Here is a 27,485-nt window from a genome sequence, read left to right as displayed (position 1 = left end):
TCGGCTGAAAATTAGAAAGCATGTTGCTTAAAGCAACCAGGAAATCAATCTAAATGGTTGCTTTATACTCCCTCCATTTCATAAAGGTTGGCGTATTTTGTTTCGTTAAGACAAGGCTTTGAGTAATGATAACTCTATTAATATGCTTTTTCCTTACATGAAATTTATATCAATAGATTCGTCATTAAAAGTTCTTGTTAATAATCATGATTTCGTATCATAAAAATTACATGTTAATATAGTAATTCTTGGTCAAAGCCTTGTCTTAATGAACCAAAATACGCCAACCTTTGTGAAATGGAGGGAGTATGTTACCAGGAGAGAAACAATACCTACCATTGAATAGAAAAGAAAAGGTTGTTCGTGACAACTCAGCTCCCAGAAAATACTTGCATTTGGTAGGAGGATAAATAGAAGCTAGATAGAAAAAAAAAATGCAGTGTGTAATTTGGCATGCCGAACGAATCCCCAACAAATAAATATAGCAAATACACCACTCCGTAACCATCTCTGCAGAGCCACATGCTGCGCAGTTCTGGACAATGTTTTTCCTTTTCAGTTTTAGTTCACTATTGCGGCTAACAGTGGTAATCATACACCAGCGAGGTATTCAAGTCACAAGGGGACAATCACTTCATCAGCATGGCCTTCTCGAAGAAGGGAGAGGCAAAACTAAGCTTTCTTTGCAGGCAGTGCAGCATTGGCAAAAGACCAAAAGTAATTCCATGTTTCTGAGAGCTGACCCGGGTGCAGATCTTTATCATCACCATACTTCATCGCTCCTTACATCTTCTTGTCTCATTGTACAGGTCTTTTGAGCCAGGTCTAGTTTCTGTGCAAACCATCAGAAGAGCAAAAGTCCTCTAAAGTAGTCGGCATCCATCTCTGAAACAAGACTCTTTTTCTGTAAGCAAATGACCATTCGCTTGAATGTTTGAATTGACATGTATATGTGGTGCAAGGAAAATCCCATCTCACGGTATTGGTAATGTCAAGGAAACCAGTTCAAATCGTCCATTGTCAACATTCTTGTCGGGGTTAACTGAAATCTGGAAGCCAAATGGACTGTTCTTGCCTTGGTTCAGCAGGCATTTGATAAGAATGAGCCAAATAAGATGAAAATCAAGCTTTTCTTTGGATCTTTTCCTTTTTGTTATCCCTGTCTTGCAAGTGCCATCTAGGATCCCAGAAGTGCGTAAGTTGCCAGGTTCACAAATATCTAGCAGCATGCAGTGACTGCTCTTGTAGCATTCAAACACATCATCTGCGATGATATTTGCAAATAAGGTCTCGGCAGCTTTATTCCTTACAAGCACAGGAATTTGTCCAGATTGGTCCCGCACATATATCTGCAGATCATGAAAAAGTTTAATTAATCATATCTAACCAAACGAATTACAGATGGGTACGACCTCTTACCATGAATGGTTTATATATCTGGCCAACAACATGGAGATATTTCGGATTATTTGGACAATCAATTAAACTAGTGCTCTCTCCACGAAGGTTTCTGCATAGAAATTTACTTTATCATGACAGGCAGGACAATATTTTTTTTCCACATATATAGCTGATGAAAATGTTGAGAATGCATATGCATACTTTGGATATAGAGGTAAACCACATAATTTGCATCCACTACAAATAAAATCTCTGATGATATCATTATGTTCATCCAAGGAAAGTCTCTCAATGACTGAAAATTTCCCCTTGAAGTGAGGAGTAAGAGAACCCATTAACACAATTTTGCAAATAGATGCATAAATATTTACATTGCATAATTTGCTCTGAGAGAGAAGTTCTGTGATGGACAAGTCTGCTGAATCCTTTTCTATTCTTTCTTTCCAGTTCTTCGACATCACCTGCAACACAATATTATAAGAGTTTTATTATATGTACACTATAGCTTTTTAAAAGAAATGTCATGCTGCAAGATATCCAAGAAGAGAGTTTGATAATTATGTTCTACTTCTATCGCTAGGGAACTTACCAAGAAAGAACCATTGATGTATTAATTGTGTGGTTCATTTATCAGCATCAATCATAAGAGGTGTAGTTGTGAAATAAGATGGAGCAGAAACACAGCAGCCATCCAAAGGTTTTAAATTTTTTATTGCCAAATCTAATAAGTATGTTCATGTAAATAATAAGAATTGTTGTTTCAACTTCTAAATGAAATGTAAGGGCGGCAAGATAGATTTAGATACGAAGATTGATACCAAGCTGTAATTAAACTAAAATTGCATTGCCTCAGCAGATTTTTACCTGATGATGATTTTTCGTGACAGTGCGTTTGGTGTGTACAATCCACTCTGCCACTCTTCTTAACTTTGATCTTGTAGCATTCCCAACTTTACAATTAATTATTAGTTCATCAATTCCTGATAGAAGAGCTCATACTAAGTTAATAAGTAAAATGCTGGGATTTTATTTTCCATAAGCACATCACAGTGTAGATGCTAATATAAATGGTGAGCCCCAAATAACATTATCTAGATGAAATAATATAGAAAAGAATATTTTTTTACAACAGGGAACGAACCATGGAAAATGCAGAAATATATTACTCCCTCCGTCCAACAAAGGATGTCTCAACTTTGACTAAATTTGAATGCATCTATACACTAAGTCACATCTAGATACATCCAAATTTTGACAAAGTTGAGACATCTTTTGGTGGACGGAGGGAGTACCACATTTCCCATCATGTCAGTAACTCAGTATGGTATTAGAGCAAAGATATCTCACATCCATGACCCGGCAACAAAATATTAATAAAAAAATAGCAGCAATACTTCAATCCGATGTCTAAGCCTACGAGAGCCTATGTGTTTGGGGGGGGGGGGGGGGTTAGAAGGGGGTTAGAACATATGGCTCAACTATCCACACCAACAAAGTACCCATTAGTCCAATATATGTTTCCATATTCCTTATATAGCAAAGATGGGTTTTGTTTTGAGAATTGCCCCTGGAACAGCGCATTATGAAGGAACGGAAGACAAACTATGCCATTAAAGAGCACCCAAAAAATTAATGAAACGCAACACTAACCTTCGGGTCGCATCAATTCTTTAGAGTTCAGCAATACTTGAACTCCAGATATCTGAGAAGCTCTTCCCTCTAGGCCGTTCCTAAATTCTACTATCTTAATATCTGAAACAAAATAATAAGAAACGTCCCATAAGTAGCAGATAAATCACAAGGATAACATATGGACACAGTTTCACATTTTTATCATCAAAATAACAAAATTCATTACAGTTGAAAACATTGCACAGGTAAAAGTCAGGTCAGAAAAGAGACTCATAGGAAGTTAGGAACCTTAGGTCCTTACTTTGCAACAGTAAAACATCACCAGCGACTATGGCCGTACTACTATGGTTGGACCATAGGGATACACAGAAGCTCGACCTCGTGTTGTCCCCAACCTCCAGCATAGTTCTCTGATATGACCTTCCGGTGCCAGCATTTTGTTCCTGGGAAAGGAGAAAAAGGATTCTAGCCTCAGGACGACAAGGCAAAAGACATGTTCATATCGCATTCATATAAGTCCATCTCCAATGCAGGTGCTAATGACGGGCGCCAGGACCAAAATCCTGATCGATACCCCGGCATGGCTGAGTAAACATGTCGTCTGGCACAGTGGCACCCCAGGCAAAAACTATCGCACAAGACGATTTGCACGGGAAGTGGCCGCTATTGATGCGCGCAACTACTCTAGCAAGGCTATCTCCAAATCTCAATTGTAATGGACACTTACGCAGACACTTAATGAAAGAGAATGGACGCCACATAATGTAGCATCTGTTTAAGGGCATCTGCAAAGTCAACTCCTAAATGACTCTTATTTGAAAATCGCTGATCGTCGAGAAGAGAGAAATAAGAAAAGAGAAGAGAACCGACTCTTCACGAAGAGCCAAACTCTTAGCCAAGAGTTGACCTTATTACCATTGTACATCATCAAATTTAATGCTAGCAAATCAAGTAGAGTCAGCTTAAAGACACAATTCTTTGTTATTTCACCGTCCCCCTGGCCCTCTAAGTGACGTGGAGAGTCAATACTAACTCTACCTTTGTGGGATGCCCTAAGAGTTCTTATCTCTGAAGAAAACAGCAGTCATCCGATGCTTAGATGGTTTCAAAAAGAACTGAATGCGTATGATTGGGTAAAAAGAAAAAACATCTAAGCACCGTAGGACTCAGAAATAGCCACCCTATTGAAAAAAACATCTAAGCATAGGAGGACTGCTGTTTGCATTGCAGATAAACACTACCTTGCCCCCTACCCTGTCAATTTATCTCCCTAAAATCTAGTTAGAAGTACAAATGCTAATCACCTGGTGGGGAAGAACGCTGCGAACGGACGCCAGGAGCTGCACGAACCCGCCGACATGGCCGGCGGCGGCCGAGAGGTCGATCAGCGGCCCGTACCAGCTCACGACTGTCGCCATGGTAGGGGTGCGCAGCCGGCAGCGAGTGGGGCGGGATATGCCTCCGGACCAGCGAGGCAGTGCTGCCGCCACACGAGCTCGGGCGATGTTTTGTGCGGTGGCGGCTGCCGCTGCGGGCAACCGAGAAAGAGAACGAGGGATGGGGGCAGCGGCGTGGGCCCACGTTACTCGAGAAACCGTAGCCCGGTCCATTTGAGATTTGTCCACGCATTGGGCCTGCGGAAACAAACTTGTAGGTGGGTTCCTGGGCGGGCCCATGTTACTCGAGAAACCGAAACGGTCCGTTTGAGATTTGTTCGCGAACTGGGCCTACGGAAACAAACTTGTAGGTGGGTAAGGCCTCCGTGGTGCTGGGCGGGCCTATGTTACTCAAGAAACCGCAAGCCCGGGCGTCGCGCCGTCGCCACGCCGGAGCCAGAGGGAACTGCGGTCTACCGGCGGTCGACACGGCATATGAGCGGGAGAGCAATTCGGTAACCCCTCTTTCGTTGGGTTCTGGGATTTCGGAAGCGACCAAGGCATCGAAAATGTAGATTGACGGGTGTCTTTACGTTTTGTTATTTTACCGAATTTTATCACGAGCAAGAGTGCAAACAGGATCCCGCGAAAGTCCCTTCAAAATTTTGCTCAGAATTTCAATAAGAGATTTGAAAAATGAACTAAAAGCGGGACTTTCGCTGGATCCTGCTTGCATCCCTAATCACAAGTGACTAGCTAAGAGCATCTCCACTCGGTCCCCCATTTCGCGTCCGGTGCAAGGCCATTTGGGGGGCGCCGGCGCACCCTCTTCGTTTGAGGCCCAGCCGCGATTCAGTCGCACCCCCCCACCCCAAAATACAATTCAAATAAAGTTTTGCCGCCATTTCATAGGCCGGCCCAAATCACCAAACCGTCCAAGTTCATCACAACTTTTGACGATCAAAATAACATAAAACTTAAATAAAAGTGAAATCACTCGGCCCCTTCGTCACCCGCCGACGCTGATGGCACTTCCGAGCCTGCCGGGGGTGTAGAAGTGGCCAGAGTTGCTGTTTCGGGCGGTAATGGCGCCGAGTAGAGGTGGCCGTTGCTCCTGTGGCGGGCGCCGACGCCGACGCTCTCGCTTCGGCCAAAATGAGCCTGCGCTGGCGGTCGTACCACGCCTTCACCTCGGCGTCCATGCTAGTGGTGTCGCATGTCAAGATCAACAAGTCCTCCTGCCGCTTCTTCGCCGCGACATTCGCCTTGAGGATCTCGAGCTTGTCATCTTACTTCTTGACCACCGTCGCCCACTGTGACGCCGCGACCGCCTCCCTCTTGGGGGTGAGCTCGTCCCTCTTCGCTGTTTGTGCGGCGGCGTCAGACATGCACTTCTCGATGCATGTGTACACGCGCTCCGTGGCCGGCGCGGCATCCCTCATTGCCTTTGCCTTCTTGTGGCCAATGGGCCGGCCTTCCGCTGCCGCCGGAGGAGCAGCTTTCGGGTCGTAGGTGCCGGATTTGGCGAGGCCATTCCGCGTCTCCGTCCACTTGTCACACGTCTCAATTCTTGCGAAGACATCGATGAACTTGAAATCCGCGCCGTCGTTGTCCTCTCGGAAGGCAGTGAACATGGCGACCATCCACAAGACCAGGCGGCAAATGTAAAATCGGCGACACAAAAGCTAAAAAAAGGCGTCCTCTTACCTGATCGTGGGCGCCGCTGCCGCTTGCGGGTCGCTGGCGCACGTCTTCTTGAATGCCATGCCACTTGTTGCACGCTTGTTGAATCATTTGCCATTGGTGCGACAAGCCGGACTCGTTGCGATCATGGGTCACCGACGCGAACTCCCGATCAATGACCCGGCGCTCGTCATATGCCGTCTTCACACGCCTCCAATAGGTAACGCCGGATGGATTCGCGCCAGTGAAGGGATCCATGCTCACGACCTTCCAAGCTTTAGCGAGGCACTCGTCTTCCTTGGAGGTCCATTTGCGGCCTCGGCCTCGGCCGCCGGCCTTCATCTTCTCGGCCGCTGCCTTCTTCTTCCCCCTCAGCTCGGCGACGACGGGCTCCTCTGTCCCGTCAGCCCATTCTTCTCGCTCTTCGGTGTCCTCGACGGCGCAAGGCTCTTCTTCTTGGGTGTAGGTGTAGTGGGCATGCTGGGCGTGCTGGGAGCCGTTGTTGATCATGTCGGCCATGATTGAGTCGCTTTGCCACATTCCGCCGAACGGGTTGACCGCGGGCTGGCTGCAGCCGGTGGGGAACTGCTGGAAGGAGGCAGACAACGAAGAACCGATGTAGGAAAGAGGCCCCCGCCGCAGAGGAGGTGAGGCGACGGCGTTGGGGTTGAAACCGCCGAGGGGATCCGCGGCGAAGGTGTTGGGGTTGAAGCCGTCGAGGGGATCGGTGTCAGGGTAGTCCGGCGAGAACCGCGAGAGGGACGGCGTGGCATTTCCATGGTTGTCATGGGCATATGGGGTGACACCGGCGATATGCCTGACGGCGACGGGGACGACGAAGAGCTCCCTGGGCTGCTGTTGCTCCAGTGCTGGGTGGAGGGTGGCCGCGGAGCAGGAATGCCAGCCTGGTGTGCCACCATCTGCGCTGAGGCCGCGACCCTCTACGCCTCCATCTGCCGGGCCAGGTCGGCGTTTCTCTCCTTGGCCTTTCTCTCCCGTTCACGGCGGGAGGCATTCTCAACGCTGCGGCAGGTACAATCCGCTGCCCAGTCGGCGTTGCTCAGCCCAGGCGGCCGCTCCTTCTCCTTGGGTTTATTCGCTGCTGCGTCGCTGGCCAGCGTGGAACGAGGCGCCGCATACCTCTTCGGCACCATGGTTTTTTGGGACGGCGGTGGTGTCGGCGAGGCGCTTTGAGCGGGTGATGGCGGCAAGAATAGGGAAATGGCGGGACTGGCCACCTAGGCGGGGGGAAGTGGAGGGAAAAGGGGAAGCCGGCGAAATTTTTGGAGGGAAATTTGTATTATCTTGCTGGCAAAAAAGGGTGCGGCCTGGGGGCGCAGCTAAAATCTTGGGCCGCTCCGGCCTGGGTGGGTTTTCATGCGCCGGCGCCCCCATTTGGCGTTTGGGGTGGGGGGGGGGGGACTTTATGGGGGCCGGCTGGAGTTGCTCTAAAAAGTTGGCTAGAGATTTCTTGATTGAAAAAATTATATAGAACCACCACATTTGAGACAACCTTCTAAGGAAGAGAAAATTACGCAAAACCACCACAATTGGGGCATTCTTCTAGGAAAGAGTAAATTTCACAAAACCACTACTCTAGGGGCTAGGGTTTCACGAGCTACCGCTTCAGGGGTTCACATCAGTTTGCCACTACTTCAGGGATAATTATTTTCACTTTACCCAAACCTGACCGATTAGCCAATTTGACGGTAAAACTGACATACTGGGGCCACATGTAAGGTCTTCACCATTTTCAAAGAACCCCATGACCTTTTTTTTTTTGCCTTGACCCTCGTCTTCTTCCCTCAGCGTTAAGCAGCAGCAGCCTGCACACACGGCCAGGTCCGGCGGGCGGCGCGACGGTGCGAGAGGGCGCGAGCGCGACGAGGCGGCGAGCGGGCAACGCGGTCGGGCCTCGCAGGCAGTGTGGCGCGGTCGGGCAGCGCAGGCAGGCACGAGCACGGGGAGGCTGCCGACGGCGGTGAGCGGTGCGGCGCGGGCGGGCAGCACGGGCAGGCGGCCGGCCGGCCAGAGAGTAAGTCGGAGTTTGAGAAGAAAGGGGTGAAGGTCTGAGAAAAAAGAGAAAAACATGAGGAGCTTTGAAAAAAAAATCGGAACTTACATGTGGCCCCAATATGTCAGTTTTACTAGTAAATGGGCTAATCCGCTAGATTTGGGCAAAGTGAAAGTAATTACCCCTAGAGTAGTGGCAAAGTAATGCGAACCCCTTAAGCTGTGGCTCCGTGAAACTCTAGCCCCTAGAGTAGTGATTTTGTGAAATTTACTCTCTAGGAAAACCACATTAAAAAAAACAAATCACCACCGATTTTGGGGATAACGGTTACTTCGGGCACTAATTAGTCTACTAAGGGCATATTGACAGGAAAACCGACTCCGGGCACCGATTTGTGAAATGTGGTGGTTTTCCTAGAAGGTTGCTTCAAATGTGGTGATTTTAAGTAATTTTCTCTTCTTGATTCCATGTCGATCAAAGTTTTGTCAAAAAAAATGTGAAAAGATTGTGAGGTAAGTGGACATGATTTCAAATACAACCAACCAATTGAGGACCAAAATTATCTTTCGCGAGGAAATTGCACATTCCAACACCTATTGGGGATGTTGTTGCGCAAAACACCACGTGAACGTTTTTTTTCCAGATTTCATCACTTATTGGTCTAATCCGTTGCAGATAGGTCCTAATCAGGCCCGGTCCTGAGATTTCGGAGGCCCAGTGCGAAAATATAAGGGGCCCCCTTAATATAGTGTATGCATATAAACTTAAAAATTAGCATAAAGGTCGGAGATGATGATGAATCCATTGTGCTAAAATTGAACCAAACTACTTCCTCCGTCCAACAAAGGATGTCTCAACTTTGACTAAATTTGCATGCATCTATACACTAAGTCATGTCTAGATACATCTAAATTTTGACAAACTTGAGACATCTTTTGTTGGACGGAGAGAGTAGATAAATTTAGAAATTAAAAATTAGCATAAATATTGACGATGTCTTGGTAAGATAGCAGATCGGACTGGCAGTTCACCTTATATACACTTGACCATGCAGAGCAGTAAGTGTCGATGCTATGTCTGTGTGCGTGCTCACGATAGCCTGCTGGCCAGGCAGGCCGTGACTGACGGGGACGATCCGGCAGGGAACGGCGACGCCGGAGATGCAGGAGGGATACGCCCTGTGGCCGCGCCTCCCGCCCCCCCCTAAGCCATCCTCGCCGCTGCCAAGCGTGGCAATCTGCGTCGGTGCCGGGCGCAGAAGTCACGCGTCCCGCCCGCAGCCATCCTCGCCACCGCTAGGCGCAGCGGATGAGTCTCCAATCGGCGAATGCTAGTAGGTAGACCTCGGGCACTGACATGCGGGGTCCACATGTCAGAAAACATGGTTAACTTGCCTAATACTCTATCAGGACCTATCTGCATCAACATTTGGCCCCGTGCGCACGCCTCCTGCCCTCGCGCTCCCACCGCTCGTGTTCTCCTTGCCACATCGTTCTCCTTTTCCTCCACTCGTGCTCCCCGTTCCTCTCCTTCGAGTGATTGAGCCCCCGTCTGGCGGCTCACAACCATCCTTGCCTCTGCACGGCATAGCAGCAGCGTCTCCAGCCCTCGGCACCGTCGTTGCGCGTCCTACCCGTGATCGCGCCTCTCGCTGCCGCCTGAAGCCATCCTCGCCGCTGCCGAGCGCGACAATGCGCCGTCGGTGCCGGGCGCAGAAGTCGCGCGTCCCGCCCGCAGCCATCCTCGCCACCGCTAGGCGCAGCGGATGCTTTTCCAGTCGGCAAAGGCTAGCAGGCAGACCTCGGGCACTGACATGCGGGGTCCACATGTCAGAAAACATGGTTAAGTTGCCTAATACTCCATCAGGACCTATCTGCAACGGATTAGACCGATAAACGATGAAATCTGAAAAAAAATCGTTCAGATGGTGTTTTACTCAACAACTCTCACCTCAGTAGGTGATGGAACCTGCAGTTTTCTCTCTTTTCGCTGGCAATTCTTTTTGGTTTGTGCACCACCCAAACAAACCCCACATAGCAACGTGCACGAGTGCTTTCTTTTTGTCGTTTTCTTTTTGCGGACAGGGTACTTCTTTTGTCGCACGCGCATTTGGCACTACCTGCGGGCGAGCGTCGGTGACTCGGTGCCGGTGCGCATTGTTTTTTTAGGTAGACTGGCAGTAGCTTCTTCTTCTTTCTCGTAAAGAGTGGTTGTAGCTCGCCCACATCAGAATCTTCGTTTCCACGATCTGATCGGTCTGCCCGTATCTTCAAACGTCTCCGCAACCCAGTACTCCGTATATAGTATACCTGTTCTACGTACGCCGCTCTACGTACGCTGCCGAGTGAAATGTCCGTCAGGAATGGGTATCGGCTGGTTCGTCCGGAATTTTCCATGCCGTACGTACGAGACACAAACGGGCTGAGCGGACGCTGAGACAGACCCAGACAACTGGCAAGTCGACGACTGGCAATTAAGTAGTAGCACGACTGCACGAGTACTCTATGTTAGTAGCATGTACCATCACGCCAGTACTCTACGCACGTCACGTCACTCCTCAAGTCATCATCTCGTCAGGTAGGAAGCAAGAGGAAGATTAACGGAGGAGACACGACATCCACCGAAGCATCCTGTACCCCGCACTCGGCGAGAAAGGCTACTCTTTACAGCCGACGGGCCAAGTTTTTCTACGCACCAAGTCCAACTTGGCCACCAACCATCACCGGGCACCGGCCCGGGTACGGGTAGCCAGCCTCCCCCGGTTCCCCGCACCGCCGTTCCGGCCCCTCGCAAACGCAAGTACTAGCAAGTAAAGAACAGCCAAACGCACGCGCTCCCACGACCTTCCTCCCACTTTCCCCTCCTCTCTCCCGGTCTCCCCCCGGTCCTCCTCCTACCGCCGATGCCGCCGGCATCGTGCCCTAGCCCGCCGACCTGACGCCATGCCGCCCTACCACCGCCGGATCCTCTTCTCCGACGACCCCAACCATGGGGACTGCAACGGCTGGGGCAGGTACCGCTGCTACTCGCCTCCCTCCCCTCCGACCACTTCTCCTTCGCCCTCGCCTGCCGATGTGCCTAGCCCGTGGGCTTCTCCTAGCCCGGGATCTGCGGCGCCGGCGCCTTCTCCCTTCCGTCACCCGGCCGCGGGCAGGAGGGACCAGGGAGGGACCAGCGGGTACGGCGACGCCGCTGGGGCCGGCCACCACCGACAATTCGTCAATTACACCATCATCGCCGCCGCGGCGGTCGTATTTCTCTCCCTGATCCTCATTGGCGTCTCGGTCGCCGTTCGTCGCCGTCAGCTGCGGCGGCGGCGGCGGCAGGCGCTCCTCGCCCCGGCGCCGGCCGTGGCGACCAACGTCGGGAACGACGACCCGGAGGCCGGCGGAGGCGGCGGCGGCGTGGTGCACCACGTCTGGTACATCCGGACCGTCGGGCTCGACGAGGCGGCGATCGACTCCATCGCGGTGACGCGGTACCGCGCGGGGGCCGGGCTCCTGGGCGCCGCCGACTGCTCCGTGTGCCTCGGCGAGTTCCAGGACGGCGAGCTCGTGCGCCTGCTGCCCAAGTGCGCCCACGCGTTCCACGTCCCCTGCATCGACACATGGCTCCGCGCCCATGTCAACTGCCCGCTCTGCCGCTCCGACGTTCTCGACCCCGCCGCGGCCGCGGCCACCGGAGTCGCCGTCCAGTCCAACTCTGATCAATCAACAGCTGATCCAGATGTGAACGCCAACGCCGCAGCCGAGCAAGTGGATGCCGCGAGCGATTCAACGCTGGAGCACGAAGATGAGGAGTTGGAGAACGCGCCGCACTTGCAGGAAGACCAGCAGGAGCAGCAATTCAGCACACCAGAGCCAGTGCCACAGCTCCCCTGCCCGCTGCCGTGGAATGTGCGGCGCGCGGCTTCCATGGACGCTGCGATAGCGTCAACCGCGGCAGGCGTCGCTGCGCTGGACCGACTGTCAGAGGCGGACCCCCAAGGGGAGCAGAATGGCAGGGAGAAGCATCGAAGCGGTGCGACCGGCCATCTGAGCAACCCCAGCACCGAGAGGCCCACGCCCAGCGGTGCCCCAAGGTCCTTCTTCTCGCGGCACTGCCGTGCTCGGAGCTCCGTGCTGCCCTTGTGACAGTGCCGAGATCCTGAGCTGAATTTTGCTCCTTCCTAATAATGTTACCCGATCAATCGCTCCATGTGTGTAATACTGCCTTGTTACTGGTATTCTCAAACCTGGGGATTATGAGTTCAAACCCGAAATGCAGTAAAGAAAAATCTGCAATCGGAATATACATACTTGCATCTTGCATTCTGTACATGCCTATTCTTCCCTGCAAATTGGATTCATTTCATCAAGCTCATCAGTCAATCCCCACTATCATCTCACAGCTTTCTTTTAGCTCTTTAAATGAATTCTTTGTCTCAGCCTTTATGATGAAATTTCGGCCTTTCTTTTAATTTCTTTTAGTTCTATAAACCCTCCAACTTACCTTTGTCTCAGCCTTGTATGATGAATTGTAAGCTTGACTATATAAATTGTCTAAACATAGAAATGCTAGTAAAACAGGAATGTTTTCATCAGATCAAATTATCTCTTTTGCATGCGAAAATACACACACAATGGCTTACATGATCACAGTAAGGCGCCGTTTGGAACAAATGCCGTTTGGAACAAAGGTTAGGAGAAACAAAGGAACAGGAAAAACACAGGATTTGACGTTGCATGCATCTTGAATCCTACAGGAAGTAGAAAAACATAGGATTGAATAAAAAGTCATTTGAAACACAGAAACAGAAAAAAGATAGGAATTGATTAAACAAAGAAGGAGATCAAATTTATAGTGTACAAATATTGATCGTATAGACGAGGCCTCATTAGCTAGTCAGCATAAAATCTAATTAACCAAGTGTGCATGGTCCTGGTTATACGCACAGCTTCATTATCCTTTATCCTCTGAAAGACACGAACGATCCAAACGAACGAAGATGTTTCCGGTGCTAAATACAGCTTCTAGTTTATGGTACCGTGAGGATATGGTATGCCTTAATTGCACCGAGTCATCTAATGGCCGCCTGGCCGCGGGCGTGTGTGCTGTCGATTGCCTGGCTTGTTCCCACGCGAGAAAAAATGAGCTCCCACTGGATGTTTTATTTTCTGTGAATCTGTGGGACAGGAACAGTGTTTTGTAGGAATTTTACTTTTCTATCCTTTGTTCCAAACGGTATAAAGGAATTCATTCATGTGAAATCTAGTTCCTGTGAAAATCCTATGCAAAACCTGTGTTCCAAACGACCCCTAAGTGATAATGCAACAAACATAAGCATCTTAAAATTTCTCTATTTTTTACCCTGTTACTCTTAACCTCTGATGTTTCGTTCCCCCCTCAAGTGCAATTAAGAATATGATAATGCGAGAAGATTGTTTAAAAGAAGTCTAGGGATCAGCCCAAGACAAGAGTAGAGAGAAGAGATGCGGAAAGATGTTCTTGTCTAGGAAGCAGACACTGCTCTGTCGGTTGCTTTGTTTTACTCTACATTTGTTTCTTTTGCCCTTCAAATAACATGGGAGGGAGCAATCTGCCTCAACTTCTTAAAACGAGAACGTGCCTTCGTGGGCTCAAGGTGTTGCGGGATTTTATATACAGTGAAATACACCGTCAACTCGTAAACTTAATAGAAGGGAAAACTTACATCAAGTTGCAACTTCTGCGTGCCAAGTTTATGCCAGGGCCCAAATCCAGGATTTGCCACTTCATTTACTAAAGTGTTATTTACTGTCAAATTTATGTGCTAATGGTGGTTCTTTATCTTGGAATACTCTCCGTTGTCCTGGAAGCAATGCTTGAAAGAAAGCGTAAGGAAGCGTCAAATCAGTATGATGTATTGGCAAAGCCGTTTCACTATTCGTTTATTCTTTGATTTTATCTTCTTTTTTTAAAACCATTTTCTGAATTTATATTTAGATGACAGTAACTAGTCTGACCGTTCCATGTGGTTGTGGCACCAGACCCCGTGATCTTGGAATGGTTTGATTAGGCATATCTGATGAACTAAGCAAAGCCCATTTCGGTCAGACGTCCAACGATGCCACGATCTGTTCCTGCTTCCACCAGCTTTCTGAAGTATTACGATTTTTTTATCAAGCACTGTGAGCACAGAGGGGCAGCCGAATACCTTCAAAAACAGCAAGCTGCTCCTTGTAAGCATTTCAACAAACATCTTATGTGCATAGAACAAATCTGACCTGCATATCAAATCTGAACACACCGAATTCTCAAACCTGCACACAAGATTAACAGCTGCAATGACAGCTTACCAGAACATTAATACCTCAATAGAATCATCCATATATCAAAGAACACAAATATGCCTTGCCTCAAGTGCTAACACAACCAAATAGCACAAAACTTGAGCAATAGATGCCAATAGCAAGTAGAGATGATGAACAGCAACACATATAGCAAAGAAATCACCAAATCAAGGGAAGACATAAAGATTTACGTGGAAACCCCTTGCGGGGAAAAACCACGGACGGCGGCGAGCACGGAGTTTCACTATGGAGATGAAGAGTACGAGGTGGAAGTCAACAAGGATAGGGAAGCTCCAATCCCACAACAATCTCTATCAAATCCAGGTGGATTTGGTAGATCAAATGTCTTTCCTCTCACCCTAACCCTAGAGCTCTCAAGAACACAGAAAACTCAACTCTCTTTATCTATTTTCGAGCAAGAGGAGATGCCTAAATAGAAAGCTTTACATTCAGCCCCTTCAGCTTCCTAACATGTGCAAACAACTCCTACTTCAGCCTACCACATGTATAAGCGTTGTTTTACATGATTAACAAGCCAAAATGGCTCTTAAATGATGAAATTAGGAGCTGCACATCACAATTTTCCACCTCAGTAATAATTGAACCATAGAACAAACAGAACGTTAAGCCATTTTGACAGGTTTCCATACATGTGGGTCTCAAGGGTCAGGTGCCACGTTGGCAAAAACCTGACCCGACCCGTTAGCCCGTCATGCCCGCATCTATTCCCCAATGGCACCTGACATGGCAAGCTAACAGGTCCGGCCAGGTTTTGGCTGACGTGGAACCTGAGATGTGGGGCCCACATGTAAGGAAACCTGTTAAAATGGCTTAACCCTCTGTTTTGGGCCACTCGAGACAGCCAGACTCAAAATGTGTGCTTTTCCGAACAAATTAGCAAAAATCATTGTCAGGTTATGCGAGATTTAGCAAAAATCTATTAAAGTGGTTTTCCGGACAAATGTGCGGCCGCGGCGTTGCCCCCCAACAAACTGTGGTTATGTGAGATTTACTCAAATTAAAATGACCATGGGAGCCCCGGAAGAATTTGAAGTCAACAGAGTGGAACAACCAACTGATGGAACAACAAAAGAATCTGAAGTTAGCACAGTGGAAAAAGAAAACTATGTTAAAGACCATGACAGAAAATAAAACTATACAGTAATCTTATGCCAAATATAGTCCATGCAGCTAGAAGTAATGTTCCCCTCCTAGAAGGGCATGCTCATGTATGCAAGTTCTGCACTAATGCACATCCTCAAATATCTTCAGGTTTGCTCATCTACTATGTTTGTTCAGGCTGAAAAGTATATGCACGGAGAATGATGTTAGTAATGCTGGGTGTTAGAACCGTAAGTTCCTAATTTTCTTTTTTGATGCTGCCAAGGAATCAAGTGAGGTACTGTCTTTGCTTCTAAATTTGCCGTTGTGCTTGTTCCGTTACTGTCTTGTTTTGGAAACAATGAATGTTGTTATGAGACGATGTCAGGACACTTTCAATCTTCATGGCAAATGATAAGAGATTCTCGAATCTAGCAGCTTGTTGCCGCCTCATGTACTTTTGTACGTTTTGGTTCAGCATTGCGTCTTCTGAATTTTGCAGTTGTTCATTGACTTTTACAATGTTCCTCTAAGAACACCAACTCAAAGCAGTTCATATTTTTCTCACATATATGTACCACCTAAATGTTCTGAACTATTTTCATCATTCTTTTCCAATTATGGGTGGGTGTGGCAACGTGCGCCTTCATGTTCTAGTTTTCAGGTTTGAAACTATGTATGCTGGACAAACTCAAGTTGTTCTAATGGAACCCGGTCCTTTGGGATGGTTTGGGAAAAAAAAGTTATTTACACATGCCAATCAGCTGAGTTAATTAATCCAAAACCTGAGACTTTTCAGCATGTACATAGTTTCCAAGGCCACATTAGACGTTGAGGTGAAGATCGAGAGGTGATCGATGCAGTCTGATCCAAACGTTCATTTCCAGGGATGGTTCTGTCGTTGCAGACGCCAGGTGAGTTCGAAACCTCTTCAGTCAAATGGGGCCCCAAATTCATGGAGCAGCGTCTATCAACTACTGTTGGTGGATCATACATGCCCGAGAGAACGAGTGAACGGCATGTGCTGTTTGGACTTCAACAGAGCTCCCTCAATACAATTTTTCACTTGCAAACTGAAAAGATTAGTCCGAAGAAGTGTGGTTCTGCGAGAAAATTATTGAAAAGTGTGGTTCTGTGAGAAACTTGACTCAAGAACTGTGGTTACTTCAAATTTACTCTTAAAATGACCATGGGAGCCCCGGAAGAATTTAAAGTCAGCAGAGTGGAACAACCGACTGATGGAACAACAATAGAATCTGAAGTTAGCACAGTGAGAAAAGAAAACTATGTTAAAGACCATGACAGAGAATAAAACTATAAAATAATCTTATGCCAAATATAGTCCATGCAGCTAGAAGTAATGTTCTCTAGAAGGGCATGCTCATCTATGCAAGCTGCACTAATGCACATCCTCAAATATCTTCAGGTTTGCTCATCTACTATGTTTGTTCATGCTGAAAATATATGCACGGAGAATGATGTTAGTAATGCTGGGTGTTAGAACCGTAAGTTCCTAATCTTCTTTTCTGATGCTGCCAAGGAAGGAATCAAATGAGGTACTGTCTTTACTTCTAAATTTGCCGTTGCGCTTGTTCCATTACTGTCTTGTTTTGGAAACAATGAAGGTTGTTATGAGACGACGTCAGAACACTTTCAATCTTCATGGCAAATGATAAGGAGTAAATTTCAAAGAACCACATTTCTTGGGGCAGACTTTTCACTGAGCCACGCATTTCGGTAATTTGCTCGCAAAACCACACTTCTTGGGGCTAATTGTCTCAACGTACCCAAAACTGATGATTAAACCATGTTAACAGTTTTCCTTACAGGTGGGGTCCGCTGTCAGTTGCCACGTCAGACGCAAACACGACCCGACCCGTTAACCCGTACTCGCTGCATGTAGCCACACCGCCGGCGTCCTGTCGCCATGGACCTCGCCCCGCACTGGTCCGCCCACCCCGTCCTTGTTGCCCTGCTCTTCTTGTCCCCTGCTTCGACTGCCCTCCTCTTTCCCCTTCTAATTCTCCTCCCGAGCCTCTTCTTCCCATGCTCTATCTCTCTCTCTCTCTCTCTCTCTCTCTCTCTCTCTCTCCATTTCCTCCCCAAGTCCGGCGAGTGCTCACGCTGCCCTCTGGCCCTGCCCGTGCCACCCCGACCGCTCCGCGCCGTCGACCGCGGACCCGAAGCCACAGACCCCGTGCGCGCCTGCACCACCTCCCCCGCGGTCATCTTCCCCACTGTCGGCAAGCCCCGCCCAAATCCAGCCGTTGCAGCGCTCCGCCGACCCCATCACCTGCATTGAGAGCACCGCGGAGTCTCTGTGAGTCCACCGGTGCGCTCTCCTAGTTCACCCGCGCCCCCAATCTCCCCCGCGTCAGAGCTTGACGCCGACTGCCTCCACTTCGCCGTCGTTGGGCCGCTGCAGCGCCTGATTCGACCCGACGCCGCTGCCATCTGCCTCCCCGTGCCAGCGCGCACGAGGAAAGCACCCTGGAGCGCCACCTCGGCCCCTGGAACTCCGCCGCGCGCTTCGTCTCCTTCGACTCCGGCGACTGTCTTCCTCGCCGTCTGCACACTGCTTCGCCCTCGACGGGTCGGGTCGGGTTAAGTCCGACATGGGCTGACAGGTGGGGTCGTGTTTGCGTCCGACGTGGCAACTGACATCGGGCCCCACCTGTAAGGAAAACTGTTAACATGGCTTAATCATCAATTTTGGGTATGTTGAGACAATTAATCCTAAGAAGTGTGGTTTGACGAGCAAATTATCGAAATGTGTGGCTCATTGAGAAGATTGTCCCAAGAAGTGTAATTCTTTGAAATTTACTCAATGATAAGAGATTCTCGAATCTAACAGCTTGTTGCCGCCTCATGTACTTTTGTACGTTTTGGTTCAGCATTGCGTTCTTCTGAATTTTGCAATTGTTCATCGACTTTTACAATGTTTCTCTGAGAACACCAACTCAAAGCAGTTCATATTTTTCTCACATATATGTACCACCTAAATGTTCTGAACTATTTTCATCATTCTTTTCTAATTAGGGGTGGGTGTGGCAACGTGGGCCTTCATGTTCTAGTTTTCAGATTTGAAACTATGTATGCTGGACAAACTCAGGTTGTTCTAATGGAATCCGGTCCTTTGGGATTGTCTGGAAAAAAAGTTATTTACACATGCCAATCAGCTGAGTTAATTAATCCAAAACCTGAGACTTTTCAGCCTGTACATGATTTCCAAGGCCACCTTATAGACCGTTGAGGTGAAGATCGAGAAATGATCGATACAGTCTGATCCAAACGTTCATTTTCAGGGATGGTTCTGTCGTTGCAGACGCCAGGAGAGTTCGAAATCTCTTGATTCAAATGGGGCCCCAAATTCATGGAGCAGCGTCTGTCAACTCATACATGCCCGAGAGAACGAGTCAACGGGCACGTGTTGTTTGGACTTTAACAGAGCTCCCCCAATACAATTTCACTTGCGATGATATTGACCGCATTAATCTGTCAGGGATTAATTGGTATACAACTCGTCTAGCACAAGAACTACATCTATCTGGATTGGTGTTCAACTTGTCTAGAACAAGATCTGCATCTGGATCGGCTTTCAGCTTCCTATCTTGACCAATGTTCGCCGCAGTAGGTACTAACCGGGCTTTTTATGTGCATGAGACGATTCCTTTCCGTCCAAAAGGTACCGTTCCTTGCTAAAGCCATGTTGGTGCTGTTTGCTGTTCTAGCAATGTGGGCCAAATCCAAATGAGCAAAAGCGAGAGCTGCAACCTGAAGAAGAGTAAGAAAGAAAAAAAAGATAAGAAGAAAGAATCCTCTTGCTTCCTTTGCCACTTGAAATTCTTTTCGGGGTGCGAGGAAACAGCAACAGAGCTGCTGGTTGATTTCATTCTGGAAACGAAAAGTCCGAGTATTTGGACTTGGCATGCTGAGTACTACTCCCTGACTAGCAGCCGTGTGGACGCACCCTGTTGTTCACAAGCAATGCATGACTCAATTGCGTTCGTGAGCTGCCTTTCGTCCTGGACGGCTCCACCTCCACCTCCACCCCAGCCAGACGGCTAGGCTAAGCTCACTCGTTTCAGACTTTGGAGCATACTATGATGATGCGGTGATAGACTTATACGGGAGTCACGACCTGTCCTGGGTAACCTTGCGCCGATGCGGCTAAGATGCCGTATTGGCGGGCCGTCAAGCACGCCAAGACCACAAAATGCAGCAATGCCCCTGTCATTCATCCCACACGAAGCTTTCAGATGAAGACTGACCTCTCGTAAACAAAACGTTATCAGACACCAACCATTAAACTATCCCGACAATTTAGCAACCCCACATTACGGACGACAGGAATCTCCGAAAGAACAGCTTCTCGGGCTCGAAAGCAAGATATGCAAATGCTTCTCCACTAGCATCCTCTCTTGCAAAAGGTCCTGAAAAGAGAAGGCCGTCGTCCGTAGGAGGAAAAAGATCGACACATCCAAAGAGAACCTTCCGATTCTGCCCCCTCTGTCCAAGGTTTTTAATCCCGTGGGAATCTACAGAACGGACAAAATTTCACTCCGTGAGAGTCGATTTCAGGCATCGTAAACCAAACGCTAATTTTCCTAGCTATAAAGAAGACGAAAAAGTTATCATTATCCTGAAAATGTTAAAAAATCATATCTCCAAAGAGATCAAACCAAAGTGCACTCGATTTTTTACAGTCAACAACATGCTTTCCGTTCCGGCTACGGTGCCGCTGTCGGCGTCGACTGCCGGCATGATCATGGCCGCCCCGCCGCCGGCGAAGGCGAAGCCAGCCCCTTCCTGCTCGATTCGGCATCCTCCCTTCCCCTCCTAGTCGATCCGTCCCACCCCTTCCGCACCGATCCGTCGCCTCCCCCTCGGGCCCACGACATCGTCCTGGCCAGGAACGCCTGCCACCGCCGCCCGCCATGGCTGCTGCCGCCTTCGGCGTTGCCGAAGCTGCCTCCTCCCACTGCGCGCCGTCCTCCGCGCGAGCTCCCCTCGGGGCTCAAGCCGGAGATGTCGATCAGGCTCGTGGCGTGGCGCAGGCGGCGCGACCTGAGCACCTGCTCCCTCACGTGGTGCGGCAGCCGCAGCGTGAACCTCTCGTGGTCGCTGCGTTCCGCGGCGGCCGCGGACGCCGCATAGAGCGAGTGCCCCGTCGAGTGCGACCTCGGCAGCCTCGCCGCGCGCCGCTCGCTGCGGAGCAGCTCGAGCTCCATGGCCTCCTCCTTCCTGTCCTCCTCGTCGCTCTCCTCCTCCTCTTCCCGCACCGGTATCGCCACCGCCACGGCATGCGGCGGCGGGGATGGCGCAGGCGAAGGCGCCATCTGCTCTGGCGAAGGGGGCGTCACGACAGCCGCCGCCGTTGGGGGCGGCGGCGGCTTCTCGAGGTTGGCGCGGCACAGCGGGCACGTGACCCGCGCCTCGAGCCAGGGGTCGATGCACTCCGGGTGGAACGCGTGCGAGCAGTGGGGCAGCAGCCGGAGGTCGTCCCCTTCCTCGAACGCGGTCAGGCACACGGCGCACTCCAGCACGCCCCTGCCGATCTTGTGCTCCTTGATCTCCCTGTACGGCATGATGGGGAACGTCGCCACGACCGCGGGGTCCAGCCCGCGCTTCCCCCTCCTGGACGCCCCGGCCCCGGCCCCGGCGCCCGCAACGTTGGTCCCCCGCGGCGCGCCGCCGCCTTCGCCCGCGAGGCGGCACTGGTTGATGTAGGCGCAGAAGAAGAGCAGGAAGAAGAAGACGCTGATGGCCACCGTGATGACCGTCGACATGGCGCGCCCGAACGGCGTCTGCTTCGGCAGCGGCTGCGCATGCCCGCGCGGCGGCGGCGCCGAATTCTGCGCCATGGCCGCCCCACCGGCGCCGACGAGGCAGAGAGCGACGAGGAGGTGTGCGCGCAACACCACCCCCATCGCTGCCGCGACCACAGGATTGCCGAAGCAGCAAGCCGCTTACTGCGGCGGTTTTGGAGTACTTCAATGGGATGCGCGTCAGACGACGACAGAAAACTGGCGGTGTGCTACTCTAGCGGCGGCGCCTAAATCCCTAATCCCCACGCACTTTCCTCCTAGGGTAGAAAATTAGGAATTTTGAAGGGTGGACACTTGCCTTTTGCTCTTTTCTCACCGAATTGCCCTCTCTTTTCTGCCCCACTCTGGATTGATCTTTGCTGACCAAGTATCTTTGACGGCTAAATTTAGAGTCACGTTGAGTGCGACGCGATGCCGGGTACTAACTGTAGGCATCTTATTGATAAAATAGAACTCTGATCATGGTAGTGATAGAGAGAACCGTATGCTATTACTTCCTCCGTTTTGTATCCGAGTACGTTTCGTTTTAGACTCTCAATGTTTAATGGAGTAGTTTTTTCTAGACAACAAGTACTAGAAAGAAACAGAGTATTTGAGAATATTCCAATGTCTTCGAGCGGCCGATAAATCCTTAAACAAGCTCGTCTGGATTGTGACCACGTTTTCTATGGACAATCATGTCACGCCAATTCACCTGCCCCTGGCTTACGAGAAACATGGGAACAACATTGTGAAGTGTGATCAAACAGTGGGAAGGGGGAGCAGGTGTACCTGGAGAAGCAATCATACGCCATTCTATTCTTCAAACAGCATGACCGTGCGCACCTACCCGTGCAATCGATGACAAATTTAGCTTCACACATGCTAGATATCTGGAAATATAGTCAGATATAATTGCCAAAACAAAGCGTAAACGTTTTCCTGACTATTATTATTGGCTCATCATACAGCAACATAGAAGCAGGCAGCTGTTTTCATATGGCGCACAATGCCATTTAGGAGCACTGCCCTGCCATGCTTGTCAGTATACAACTCTTTTGCAACATCAGTTCTCTAAAGCTATCCGCGGTGTCGGTGAAACCAGCGCCCAGAAGAGCATCGAACAGCCTGTTGCATGCCGAGATGTCAAACTCTGGAGCTTTTGATCGCTGCCACTGGTCGACGATCTCCTTGGCATCCTTCAGCTGCCCACACATAAGATAGGAGGAGAGCACACAGATGTAATTTCGACTAGTCATCCTCTGGGAGGTCATCTGCATCGATTTCCATATGTCCTTTACCCTTTCAAGGTTACCAAGACCGGTATGTAAAAGGATGAGGAAATCATAGGTTATCCACTCCCTCTGGCTAATCTTCGCTTCAGCTTCAACCAGTGAATTTCCAGAGCTAACAAGCTGACTGGCGTTGACATAAATAGTGGCAAGGTTTCGGTACAGTGTCCATCCTTCATTGGAGTTTGGATCTTTCGACATCTCATCAAGAATTCCTTTGAAGATCTCAAGATCCATGGATGCAGCAGATGCGCTGATCCGGAGGTTGTATGTGAATAGATCTGGAGAAACATTTTGCCTCTTCAGTTCTTCAGCAACAGCTGGAACTTTATCAAGCTCGCCAACAGAAATATACAAGGTCATCATTTCATTGTAAACCAGGACATCAATAGATAGATCGGCATCCTTCATTCTCTCAAACAGCCTCTCAGCTTTGTCTGTCATCTTTGATCGAGCATAGGAATGGAGGAGTGCAGTATATGCTTCCAGTGATTTGGCTTCAGAAGGAAGCTTCTCAAAAAAATCTTCGGCTGCATTAGCGCCAAAAACTTTTGTAATCAAGTCAATGCGCACTCCATAGTCGTTCTCAGATAAATCAGACTCATGGTGTGTCTTCATCCACTCTGCTACCTACAAAAATTCGAAGTTAAGGACTAATAGTTTCAGCCTTTACCACAAATACAGCAGCAATGGTCAAATTGCTGGATCATGTTTGTAAGCATTTTACAGGTAACAGAATAGGCAATATAACATTATTGTTTGGTGCCAGGTGAAGGTTTAATGCCTAGATACAGCGCAATTGGGTATGTGTTTGTAGTTGTCAATGCGAAAGTGTAGTGATTGCTGAGGTCTGGGATGCAAGATCTTTACTCCTATAAAAGAGGCAATCGGTGGTGGCGGTCTGTCACTCCTCATATTATAAAAAAAACTCCTCTCAACTTTTTTAATGTAAACAATAAATTTATTGCAAAGGCTGGGGTGATAATGATGTTTGCCACCAAAGTTGAATAAAGTCATAAACAAATACCATTAATATGTCATAATATTTTTTTAGTCTAACTTAGCCATAGCAACTAATTTGTTTTATCTGTAGCAACGCACGGGTATGTCGCTAGTAAGTTAAGCTTACCATTAGAAGAACTTCCACTCAGGAACTCATGCAACAGAGGTATGATTTAGAAACAACTAGCAGTAACTGGTTTATTATACTCTTTTGGCATGCTCTTATAAGATTATATTTGTTTGTGTAACATATAAGGTTGGATATTGATGTGAGTGCTAAGTTGAACTTCTACCATACCACGAAATAATTCATGGCAGATCATGCATCATAAAAACAAATTGAAAGTGAAACTTCTGGCAAATCAATTTTCGATACATTTCCGCATTTGCTTCGTGCAGTGCTTTATATGCTGAGATTGGGATTATCAAAACCTCTCATGGAAATGACACAAACCAAACATGCCCGGAAATGAACCTGTGATCCAACGCTAGAACATATTAAGAATAAGGAACTTTGATTTAATGCACGTTTAATTAATTTAAGTAATATGGGAACTAAGTCACTAACCATTGAAAAGTATTGCTTGTACTATATTTGGATTTATCACTTGTGAGATGTGTTCTGAAAGCATTATTCATTTACGATTTACAAATTCAGAACATACTAATGTATTACAGTATGCAGCTGATAATATTTTATGTCTTGACCATGATCCTGAAAAAGCTTTGAATATGAAGCTATTGTTATATAATATGTTTGAGCTAATGTCTGGCCTTAAAATCAACTTCATGAAAAGTGAACTTTAAATTTTGAATGGAAATAATAATATTGCTGAGGTGTATTCTCATACTCCCTCCGTCCCGAATTAACTGACGTGGATTTGTACAGATTCTTATACAAATCCATGTCAGTTAATTCGGGACGGAGGGAGTATGTTTTATTGTCATCTGGGGACTTGTCCGAGTAGATACTTGGGGGGTACCTGTTAGTTCTACAGCTCTTAGAAGCAACGACTGGGATCCTGAATCAGAAATTCATGAAAAACTTGATAATTGGATAACTTGAATGCTTCCCTATCTAATCTCCCTACCTGCCACATGTCTATGTTCTTGTTACCTAAAACTGTTGTGGAAAAGTTAGACAAAGCATAGAAGAAGACTTCTGTGGCAACAAAATCATCAAAAGAATAAATATCACCTGGTGAAATGGACTAGAGTTTGTAAGTCCAAGAAGAAAGTGTTGGGGTGAAAGATCGGAGAAAACAGAACATCAGTTAACTTTGCAAATGGAGGTGGAAGTTAGATGTAAGAATAGCCTTTGGCAGAACATCGTGAAAGCTAAATATCTAAGAAGATATTCTATTTCTTCTGTTCAAGGGAGAGTTTCTGACTCCCATTTGGAGAGATTTGCTTAGAGTCAGGGATACCTATATGGCTGGGAGAAGGACTATTTTTGGAGATGGCAACCTAACTTGATTCTGGAAAGATAAATGGAATGTGAATGATCCTCTTTGTGATTATCACCCACAAGATCTTTGAAATTTGTCAAAATCAGAACTCTCCCTTCTTGGATTTTAGGGAGGATAATACTGTCTGCTATTTCAGAAGATATATGTCTCCTGTGATACAAACAACTTTTTTTTTAGCTTAATGATACAAACAACTTGGGATAATATTTGTTGTGCTGCCAATTCCCTGAGTAGAAGTTTGGATCCTGATATGGTTTGCTGGGGTCTAAATAAATCTGGGAGTCCTACCACTAAATCTGTTTACAAACTGTTGGAACTAAGTTGCTTTAGCCCTAACCTTTCCTGAATTTGCAAAGCAAAGATCCCCTTGAAGAATCAGATTTTCCTATGGCTGGTGTACCTTAATGCTATTTGACTCAAGACAATTTGATTAAAAGGAAGATGGCCTCGTTCTCCTCTTTCTGTGTTCTGTGGTCAAATTCAGAGTATTCAACACTTGTTTTTTTCCTGTAAAATTGCAATTCCTAACTCTCTGTGGCAATATAATTGATGGGTTCAAGCTTTTTTACCTTTTGGGGATAAATTTCACTTTGTGGCCCTATCTGCTACCTGCTGGGCTATCTCGAAAAAGAAAACAAGGCTTTTTTCGTTGACCTCTAGATATTGTTTGCTATGCCGAGTCCGTTTTAGTGTATTGGGCAGGTCTTCAACAAGAAATTGATCTAGATTGCCTCAAGAAAGGTGCGGAGAGCCTGATGGATGTGGCACCGGGGCTGATGCAAATGATCCTGAAGCGATTGAAGATGCTGCAGTTCCAGCTGGTCAGAACCAGTCATCAGCGATAGTTTGCTTTGAGCCAGATATTTAGCTTTGGGTATCCTGGCAGCTGGTCTCGTAATCTTTTAAGGTGCACTAAGTTTGTGGGTGCCTGGACTTTATTGGTAGGGCTAGAAAAACTTTAATACGTGTGGTAGCAGGTTTTTACCCATAGTTTCTGTACCGAATCGGGCAGAGCCAGTCGGGTTCCTGTTACAGCCGAACTACCTTCTCCCCTTCTCCCATCTCTTGCTGTAATTCACTTGTTGTATTTCCATTATACAAGTAACGGAACCAGGGTTGCCCGGTTAAAAACAAAAACAAATTTCCGCTAGGTGAATCAACATCGGCAACATTTCATAACCTTTTTCTAAACGAATTATACTAACAGATCGCATCTTTGCAATGAGGAACAGATCGTATCGTTGTACAGTGGATCTAATTACAACATGTCCGCAGCCAATGCTTTCTGGCGAGATGCTCTTTATTGTATCATTGCAGTCCATCATAACCTGGACCAAATCGTTCCAAATCCACGAACCCTTCTCTCACTGAGCACAGCAATCATAAGAAATCAGGGATCTGAGAGTGCGCAAACCTCGAGCGCGTGCTTGTAGCGGCGGGCGCGGCTGAGGTCGCGGGCGACGCGGCGGAGCTCCGGCGCGGGGGCGGCGCGGCCCTCGCCCGCCCACCTATCGAGCGCCTCCGTCGCGCTCCGCTTCGCCAGCCGCAGCCGGAAGATGAGGCTCCTCAGGTCGTCGTCCTCGCCTACGGCCACGACGGCTCCTCGCTGGTCGTCAACGTCAGCCGCGAGGGTCGGGGTAGCGGCGGCGGGGAACGGCGTCTCAACTGTGGAGGCGCTGTAGGAGGAGGAGGATAGTGCGCTAGGGCTTGCGACGACGGAGCGGGGGAGTGCGAGGAGCCGCGAGACACGAGCGGCACGGAGAAGAACCGCCGCCATCTTGTGTGCTCTGCCGCGGGAAGACCGTCGGTACTATTGGTGGCTATCGGGCCGGGCCGGCCTGGCACAGGCCCGGCACCAACTAAATGGGCCTAGCCCGGGCACAGCCCCCAAGCCCGACAATAAAGGGGCCGGGCATGCCGGCCCGAAATGGACATCCTAAGGCTCGGCACCAAGCACAGACATGTGGAGGGAAAGGAAAGAAGAGCATGTCTCTCGGGGCTAGCAAATTTTTATTGTTAGTGTATGTGAAACTCCGTCTTGAACGACGTCAGCACGATTGCTGTTTTACGGTTAAGGGTTTCCCGCGCGTACACCACTCTGCTCGATCGGCGGCGGACGTCGCCGGTGTTGGGTGTGATATGCAAGGAGCCGTTCACGATTGTCGTGCCCGGACTGAAGCTAAATTTGGCATTGTTGGTTGTGTCATTGAAACTCGGTTACGTGAACTGCAGGTTGTGCATAGAAAGACGAGTAACGTCGAACAACTGATGATGATGCTGCGTCCAAATGAAGATTATTGGATCCGTTGTAACATATAGTTTTCATATTATCTTGATTTGACACAATAAATGTTAATACCTTTTGCTAAAAAGCTTTGTCAAACTTAAAAAGGTTTG

The 27,485-nt window shown here is 48.3% G+C and overlaps 4 protein-coding genes across 4 annotated transcripts; 1 reads left to right on the top strand and 3 right to left on the bottom strand.

Annotated features, from left to right (window-relative positions):
- Nucleotides 1-376: 376 nt before the first annotated feature.
- LOC100836718 lies at nucleotides 377-4,578 on the bottom strand. Its single transcript, XM_010241667.3, has 7 exons — nucleotides 4,338-4,578; nucleotides 3,335-3,476; nucleotides 3,052-3,153; nucleotides 2,266-2,381; nucleotides 1,603-1,862; nucleotides 1,420-1,510; nucleotides 377-1,349 (listed from the first exon to the last, which is right to left on the bottom strand). The coding sequence occupies exons 1-7, from the start codon at nucleotides 4,449-4,451 to the stop codon at nucleotides 975-977; spliced, it is 1,200 nt and encodes a 399-aa protein (XP_010239969.1). The 5' UTR covers nucleotides 4,452-4,578; the 3' UTR covers nucleotides 377-974.
- Nucleotides 4,579-10,802: 6,224 nt separating this feature from the next.
- Nucleotides 10,803-12,539, top strand: LOC100836409 (RING-H2 finger protein ATL52). Its single transcript, XM_003579817.4, has one exon. It carries the CDS (start codon nucleotides 11,049-11,051, stop codon nucleotides 12,237-12,239), a length of 1,191 nt encoding a protein of 396 aa, XP_003579865.1. The 5' UTR covers nucleotides 10,803-11,048; the 3' UTR covers nucleotides 12,240-12,539.
- Nucleotides 12,540-19,373: 6,834 nt separating this feature from the next.
- LOC100840089 (E3 ubiquitin-protein ligase ATL6) lies at nucleotides 19,374-21,954 on the bottom strand. Its single transcript, XM_003581248.4, has one exon. The coding sequence runs from the start codon at nucleotides 21,446-21,448 to the stop codon at nucleotides 20,285-20,287; it is 1,164 nt and encodes a 387-aa protein (XP_003581296.2). The 5' UTR covers nucleotides 21,449-21,954; the 3' UTR covers nucleotides 19,374-20,284.
- A 261-nt stretch (nucleotides 21,955-22,215) lies between these two features.
- LOC100836101 (pentatricopeptide repeat-containing protein At5g09450, mitochondrial) lies at nucleotides 22,216-26,960 on the bottom strand. The gene is made up of 2 exons (XM_003579816.4): nucleotides 26,503-26,960; nucleotides 22,216-23,247 (listed from the first exon to the last, which is right to left on the bottom strand). Exons 1-2 carry the CDS (start codon nucleotides 26,863-26,865, stop codon nucleotides 22,342-22,344), a joined length of 1,269 nt encoding a protein of 422 aa, XP_003579864.1. The 5' UTR covers nucleotides 26,866-26,960; the 3' UTR covers nucleotides 22,216-22,341.
- Between the last annotated feature and the right edge of the window lie 525 nt (nucleotides 26,961-27,485).

This window comes from Brachypodium distachyon, chromosome 5, assembly GCF_000005505.3.
Source record: "Brachypodium distachyon strain Bd21 chromosome 5, Brachypodium_distachyon_v3.0, whole genome shotgun sequence".
Classification (NCBI taxonomy): Eukaryota; Viridiplantae; Streptophyta; class Magnoliopsida; order Poales; family Poaceae; genus Brachypodium; species Brachypodium distachyon.
The sequence above is the reverse complement of the archived record's forward strand: the minus strand, read 5'-3'. Positions and strand labels throughout refer to the sequence as shown.

Excerpts from the sequence above, each read along its gene's own strand:
- LOC100836718 (XM_010241667.3), bottom strand. The coding sequence starts at position 4,451 with ATGGCGACAGTCGTGAGCTGGTACGGGCCGCTGATCGACCTCTCGGCC. Across the intron at positions 3,477-4,337 it reads GCAGCGTTCTTCCCCACCAG|GAACAAAATGCTGGCACCGG; the intron begins GTGATTAGCATT and ends CTCCTTTCCCAG. Across the intron at positions 1,511-1,602 it reads GGTTTACCTCTATATCCAAA|AAACCTTCGTGGAGAGAGCA; the intron begins GTATGCATATGC and ends ATTTCTATGCAG.
- LOC100836409 (XM_003579817.4), top strand. The coding sequence starts at position 11,049 with ATGCCGCCCTACCACCGCCGGATCCTCTTCTCCGACGACCCCAACCAT.
- LOC100840089 (XM_003581248.4), bottom strand. The coding sequence starts at position 21,448 with ATGGGGGTGGTGTTGCGCGCACACCTCCTCGTCGCTCTCTGCCTCGTC.
- LOC100836101 (XM_003579816.4), bottom strand. The coding sequence starts at position 26,865 with ATGGCGGCGGTTCTTCTCCGTGCCGCTCGTGTCTCGCGGCTCCTCGCA. Across the intron at positions 23,248-26,502 it reads GCTACAAGCACGCGCTCGAG|GTAGCAGAGTGGATGAAGAC; the intron begins GTTTGCGCACTC and ends GAATTTTTGTAG.